Raw genomic sequence first — 7,134 nt, 5'->3', positions numbered from 1 at the left:
AACTCACAGAGATCTGCCTGCCTCTGCCTCCCAAGTGCTGGGATTAAAGGCTCAGATAATCTTGAATAACCTGTTTAGCTATAAACTTAACAAATACCAAATTCCAAGCGTGGACTGTCCAGTGACCGGAGTACTGACAGGGCACACCTCTCCATGTGCCCCGGGAGGCATCCTAACAGCTTCCTTCTTAATAAAAGCGAGTTCTGTCCAGCTGGCTTTGCTTACCTGGACAGGTGGCTCAATCATGATCCAGGCCGGAAGCATCAGACTGGGATTCAGAGGCTGGGTTCCAACACGGAAGTAAACTCCACCCTTGGAGTCACAGGCCCAGATGTGCTGATTTCCACATGCCAAACTGGTCAGTCTTACAGTTCCTGCAGAGAAACAATACATACTGTAATTATTTTGTCAAATGACTACTCTTTCACCTGGTATATAAACTACTTCAGAGGAAGACAGGAGGCTACCTCTGCAGCTGAATGCTGGCGTATGTCACCTGGCTGTCCTTCCAAATGGGGTACGGAGCCTTGGCTTGGCTGCCAGGTGCCTCAGAGTATCCTGTGTAGGTTGCTGGCTAGGTAGCCATGATGCTATCAAACACAGTATCCTGAGATATCAAGCCTGGGGATACACATCTCCATGTGAGTTCCCCCATTAGCTTCATCCAACATGGGACCATTGTAGTAAATTCTGGATGTGTGGAACGGGGACGTATATTTACCAGAATTAAGACTAAATCTCCTGGTGGCTCAGAGATTAAGAGTACTGGCTGTTCTTCCAGAGGTCTTGAGTTCAATTCCCAGCAACTACAGGGTGGCTCACAACCAGCTGTAATGAGATCTGGTATCCTCTTCTTGCCTGCAGGCATGCTTGCAAGCATAACACTGTATATACATATATACAGTATAACACTGCATATATAATAAATAAAAAAATCTTTTAAAAAGCCTGGTAAAACCTTGTGTGAAACAGAATCTGCCAATTTTTTTTTTCGAGACAGGGTTTCTCTGTGGCTTTTTGGTTCCTGTCCTGGAACTAGAACTAGCTCTTCTAGACTGGTTTCCCACAACCTCACTTCAAACCTTACAGAAACAACAGATGGATGGTCTGCACTGGAGAAATTAGGAACTTTATCCTGGATCACAGGCAGGTGGTGGCCAACCCAGGAAGCAGAGAGGGACAGCAGATTTGAACCCAGGCCAGCTACCTCTGACCTCCAAGTCCATAAACAACAAATGTAAAGATTCAAGTTCAAGTTCAGGTTCAAGTCCAGATTTGACAAATTAATCTACCAGAACAACCCATACCTTATCAAGATACAGAACATTCTGTCTCCCTAAGAATTTTCTCAGGTCCCTCCCTGCCCATGGCCTCTGCTTTAGGCCAGGTTCTCAAGTCTCCCAAGCTGCCCTCAAATTTGTTATGTAGCCAAGGATGGATCCTGAACTGACTTCTACCGCCAGAGCTACAGAGGAAGCAGCCCGAGGCAGGAGTCACTCCCCCTTGTTGCTAAGCATCATTGCGTTGCACACGAACGCCACACTTAGCTTCTGTATTTACGGGTGGGCATTTGGGCCATTTCCATGCTTTGCTACCAGAGCAAAAGTGCTATAGCCACTCTTGCATACGTTTTGTTTCCTTGTGGCGAGCTAGGCCTGGCAGTGTAGTCTCAGCCCTTGAGAGGCGGAAGGAATAGTATTCGAATAGCTGTCCTGGACTGCACAATGAGGCCAGGTCTCAAAGGAGAGTGAGGGGAGCAGAGACATGTACTGCTTTTCTTTTATTTCAAAGAAGATTTTTAAATTATTTTTTACATGTGTGTGTTTTGCCTGCATGTATGCGAGTATGCCATGTGTGTACAATGCCTGAAGAGGGCAGAGGGAGGTGGAGAGCCCCTGTAAGTAGATGACAGATGGTTGTGACCCACCATGTGGGTGTTGGGAGCTGAACCCAGGCTTCTAGCCATTAAGTCATCTTTCCATCCCCTATTTTTTTCATATAGAACTGTCAGAACATAGGTTAGATTTTTTTTTTTTTTTTTGGTTTTTCGAGACAGGGTTTCTCTTTGGCTTTGGAGCCTGCCCTGGAACTAGCTCTGTAGACCAGGCTGGTCTAGGTTAGATGTTTTACTTTAAGACATTAAAAATTTTTTTTATCAAATTTATTTTTATTGTATTTTAAATTAAGAGAGAGAGAGGGAGGGAGGTTGTGTGTGATTGTGTGAGTTCTGGCAGAAACCAGAGGCATCAGATCCCTCCCTGGAGCTGGAGCTACAGATGTTTGTGAGCCACCTGACATAGGTTCTAGAAACTGAAGTTGGGTCTTCCACAAGGGCAGGAAGCTCTTAGACACTGAGCCATCTCTCCAGCCCCTACACTCACATGTGTGTATGTGTGTAAGTCGTAAGTCAGGGACAACTTGTAAGAGTTGGTTCTTTCCTTTTACCACATGGTTTAGGATTGGCAGCATCACTTTTAAACAGAATGACAGTTTCTCCAAGTTGCACCACTTTACAAACTGATTAGCACTGTCCTGTGAAGTCCACTTGCTTACATCCTATTTATTAAGGTTTCTGTTGGGATTAAGTCTCACTAAACCTCTCAGGATGCAGAAGGATTGCTATAACAGGCGAAAACCTGACTAATAAGGTCTGTGGGTAAATAAAAAAAAAAAATCACGTCAGTATTTTTATCATGTCCCATTTATCCGTACTATGCTCTCTCTAATGCTCTCTCATGTTCCTCGCTGTTCTACCCATCCTGCAAGGTTTCCAGTTTATATACCCACACAGACATAGTTAATAACAATGATACCAAGCATGAACTTCTTAGGGCTAACAGGATGGATAAAAGACTGACAAGGTAGGCACCTTATGTCTCAGAAAGAGCCACTGTGAAGTTCCCCCGCAGACACTGGGAGGATTAGGATTAGGATTGAGACAGGCTAAGTATCAGAGTGCTGTATCAATTGGCACCCAGGTGAGAAGGAATTTATTTCTCTGGGGCTGGTTTAGCAACCTAAGCTTTTTTCCTGTATATTTTAAGGGTAAAGGATCAGTTAATTTCCTAGACTAAGACCTTGTGTCAAGTGAAAGGTGAAGGTAAGTACAGATATTAATAGCTGGTTAGGGAAGAGCAAAGACCAGTAGGTTACACTCTCCTGAGTTGGCAGTTAGAGAATTCAGAGCCATCCAGACCTGTTTATCAGTAAGAGCAGACGTACTGTCTCTCCTAATCAGCGCCACCTACTCAGGGCTCGTTTCCTGTCAGTAATTCCTGTAGGTAAGCATAATTGGAGAGGATTAGCTTTATGTAGATTTGACTATGAAAACAAAGGTTTGGCTGAATGAATGCTTTCAAACCGGTGCCCCACAATGAGAGCCAGTACAGAAGGAAGTTATCTCAAGGAATGATCTATACATTGCTGCGGTATTTTGGAATGAATCCCATTATGGGTGGGAGAAGAGCCAAGGCGTCACAAGATTTTACAGAACTGACAGTGACTATCCAAAAAAACAAGTGTTCCCGACGCTCTGCAGATTGGGTTCTCCACCAGATCACACTCTGGAGGCTCTGTCTGTAGATCTGTCAGCTGTACTTTTACTCTACAATGCTTGTGGCTCACAGCCTTGTTAACATTTAGTTTTCTTCTTTGTTTGTTTTTTAAGACAGTGTCTCATGAAAAGCTGGGCAGTGATGTCACATGCTTTTAATCCCAGTACTGGGGGGGGGGGCAGAGGCAGGCAGATCTCTATGAGCTCAAGGCCAGCCTGGTCTACAGAGTTCCAGGACAGCCAGGACTACACAGAGAAACCCTGTCTCCTTGTGTATCTGGTAGCAACTAGCCTAACTGCTAAAGATGACCTTGAATTTTTAAGGCTCCTGCCTCCACCTCCAGTGCTGGGATCACAAGCATTCACCAGCACACTCAGTTTATGTGGTGCTGGGAAGTGAATGTAGAGCTCATGCTAGGCAAGCACTTGACCAACTGAGCTAATTCTCAGCTTCCCCACACGAGTCTTAAAAGCTTGTTTTAGTCTACTGACTTACCTGTATTACTACTATAGCCACATACAGAAAGGAGAAAGGCATCTTTTTTTTTTCTCCTTTTCTTTCTTAGACAGAGCCCTTTTCATTTGTTTTGAGACAGGGTCTCACATAACCTGAGCTGGCCTCCAATTCACTGTGTAGCCAAGAGATGGCCTTGACTCCTGATTACAAGTATGTACCTCCAATCTTGGATCTCCTCCCTGGCCTCAAGGTGCTCCTCCTGCAGGCTGCATTGCATGAGGATGGCCAAGAACTTCTGGCAGGCTGTCTAGCTTCAGCTTGTTGGTCTATCTCTGAAAATTTGTCTTGAGTATGTTCTCCTTCCCCTGAAAGAATGGGCTGGGACACAGCTCTCAATCAGCTCTCAGATTCACAGCAATATCTCCTGAGTAGCCACTGCACACTCCACAGACAGTGGACATCAGAGCACTGACTGCACTCTCTACCCAAATATGTCTAGATGCCCACCTGACCAACAAACCAAGGTGTTTTTTGTAACACCAAGCCATGGGATGAAGTCACGGGGCTGTGGATGATCAGCCCATGTTTGATCAGCTTTTGGATCTGCTGATGGGAGCTGGCACTGACAATATCATTAGTCCTGCTGGGATCCTAGCAGGCCTTTTGCTACAATGGAGGATAATGGAGGACACCCTCTTCGGCCTATAGCAAGGCAGATTATAGCTAGGCTGGAAAGTCAAACTGAATACAGGGAGAAAGAAGGGCAGAGTCGCAGGAGACGTGAGACAGCCACCCAAGAAACAAGATGCCAGTAGACTGGGAAAAGCCATGGCAACATGGCAATACATAGATTAATAGAAATGGATTAATTTTAATGTAAGGGCTGGTTAGTAATAAGTCTGAACTATAGGTCAAACATTCTGTGATTAATAATCTGAATGATTATTTAGAAGTGGTTGTGGGACAGGGCAGGACAGAGAAACCTCTGATTGCATGAACACATGTGTGGTGATGTATATCAGAACACAGCAGGTCTGTCATGTGGAAAGTTAGCTATCTTCATGACATAAGCTTTAACCACTTCTTCCTTCCTACCCCACAATTGTCAGAAATGTCCCTGTATCTTGGGTTCCCCATCTACAGTTTCAACTAACTATTGAAAACATTAAATCAAAAAAGGGCTGGGAAGCCGGGCGGTGGTGGCGCACGCCTTTAATCCCAGCACTCGGGAGGCAGAGGCAGGTGGATCTCTGTGAGTTCGAGACCAGCCTGGTCTACAGAGCTAGTTCCAGGACAGGCTCCAAAGCCACAGAGAAACCCTGTCTCGAAAAACCAAAAAAAAAAGGGGGGGGGGCTGGGAAGATGGCTCAGAGGGTAAAAAGCTTGCTGTACAGGTTGAGGCCTGGAGTGTGGATCCCCAGTACATCAATGCTAGACCAGTGTGATGGCCCAGCACATTAGAAATGGAGTCAGTGGATCTCCGGAGCAAGCTGGCTAGAGCAATCAAACCGGTGTGCTCTGGGTTCAAATGAAAGAGCCTGCTTCTATATCTAAGGTGGAGAGTAATCAAGGAAGATACCCAGTGTTCACCTTTGCTCCCCACATATTCATGTGTCCCTGCATATGTGTGCCCATTACACGTCCACACATGCACACTATATACAAACATATACCTGAAAAAGCTGTACTGTACTGACCTGACCTGTATGCACAGATGTTTTCTTGTTATTGTTCCTTAAACAAGGAAGGCAGTGTGAAAATTCTTCCCACGGCACTTGTGCTGCATTAGGTTTTGTGAGTGATCCAGAGGTGACTTTAAGGTGGAAGGCACACAGGTGATAGGAAATTCAGCAATATTTTACATAAGGGATTTGTGTATCCTTGCACTACAGTATCTAGAAAGGACCAATTACCCCAGAATACCAAAGGATGATAGTACTCTTCTGCATACTTTTTTTTTTTTATTTTCGAGACAGGGTTTCTCCATAGCTTTTGGTTCCTGTCCTGGAACTAGCTCTTGTAGACCAGGCTGGCCTCAAACCTACAGAGATCCACCTGCCTCTGCTGGGATTAAAGGCGTGTGCCACCACCGCCCGGCTTTTGCATACTTTTTAAACCTGATGATTTCTCTTATTCTAAGATAAAGTGTATTTTTCTTTCCTTGATGTCTTACCAAGGAGTTAAGATGAACTTCTTAGAGTTCTGATGTCAGATGTGGGAAGTCCATGATAAGGCACTTCCATAGTAATATACAGTATAAAAGGCTGAGACTGATGACAATTTTATGCTGAATCTATAATCTGCCAGTGCAGAACTTCAGGTAGTAGCTGGCCAGCTATGGGGGACAAAAGCACACTGGGCTGGCCTCTCCAAGTTGGTAACTACTGATAACACTACCCGTGAGACAGGAGTTCATATAAGATATGCATTTGGAGGAAATGAAGCCTACAGCACACACCCTTCAGAAAACACTCAGAATCCAAGAACCAGGTTAAAGACAACCACGACTTAGTTGAGGGCTTATGTTTTTGAAAGAAGGTTTTACTTTAGATGTTGTTAAGTCTGTCCCACAGGGTAGGGTGGCAGAGGCTCCTCCCTGCAAACCCTCTCTGATTCCTCACATTCCTGCAGAGTTAGCAGCTGTGACAGGTTCTAGTAAACAAGAGGGACCTGCTACTTCTCAGCTCCACTATCAAGTCAGTGCACTTCCTCCTCGGCTCTTTCCTCCTGAAGGGATAAGATGAGCAGAGCAGAGCAAAGCACCCAGGGCGGTGCCAGATCTCCAGTGTGCTCCATGGGAACAGGAAGCTGGTCAGCTCCCAAAGTTGTTGATGCCTGGGGCTTGTGGCTGAGAGGGAGCCCACCCTGACAACCTCCATTTGATTTGCTTAATCAAGGAGATAATGTTTTAGTTAATTTATTCACAAAAAGACATTTTCGCCCAGGCAGTAGTGACACACGCCTTTAATCCCAGCACTCATGAGGCAGAGGCAAGAGAATCTCTGCGAGTTCAAAGTCAGCCAGGTCTACAGAATGAGTTCCAGAACAGGCTCCAAAGCCACACAGAGAAACCCTTTCTCAAAAACAAAACAAGCCGGGCGATGGTGGCGCATGCCTTTAATCC

The 7,134-nt window shown here is 45.3% G+C and overlaps 1 protein-coding gene across 3 annotated transcripts in view; it reads right to left on the bottom strand.

The window, feature by feature from the left end:
* Positions 1-7,134, bottom strand: part of Tecpr2 (tectonin beta-propeller repeat containing 2) — a 101,024-nt gene that overhangs the window by 17,064 nt on the left and 76,826 nt on the right. For all 3 annotated transcript variants that reach the window (XM_005343564.3, XM_026781266.1, XM_026781262.1), the window contains one exon: positions 226-374. In XM_005343564.3, the coding sequence (XP_005343621.1) occupies positions 226-374 (149 nt within the window). The remainder of the gene's footprint in view (positions 1-225; positions 375-7,134) is intronic.

The sequence above is a fragment of the Microtus ochrogaster genome, chromosome 1, assembly GCF_000317375.1.
Source record: "Microtus ochrogaster isolate Prairie Vole_2 chromosome 1, MicOch1.0, whole genome shotgun sequence".
Lineage (NCBI taxonomy): Eukaryota > Metazoa > Chordata > Mammalia > Rodentia > Cricetidae > Microtus > Microtus ochrogaster.
This window is presented reverse-complemented; position numbering and strand designations above follow the sequence as displayed.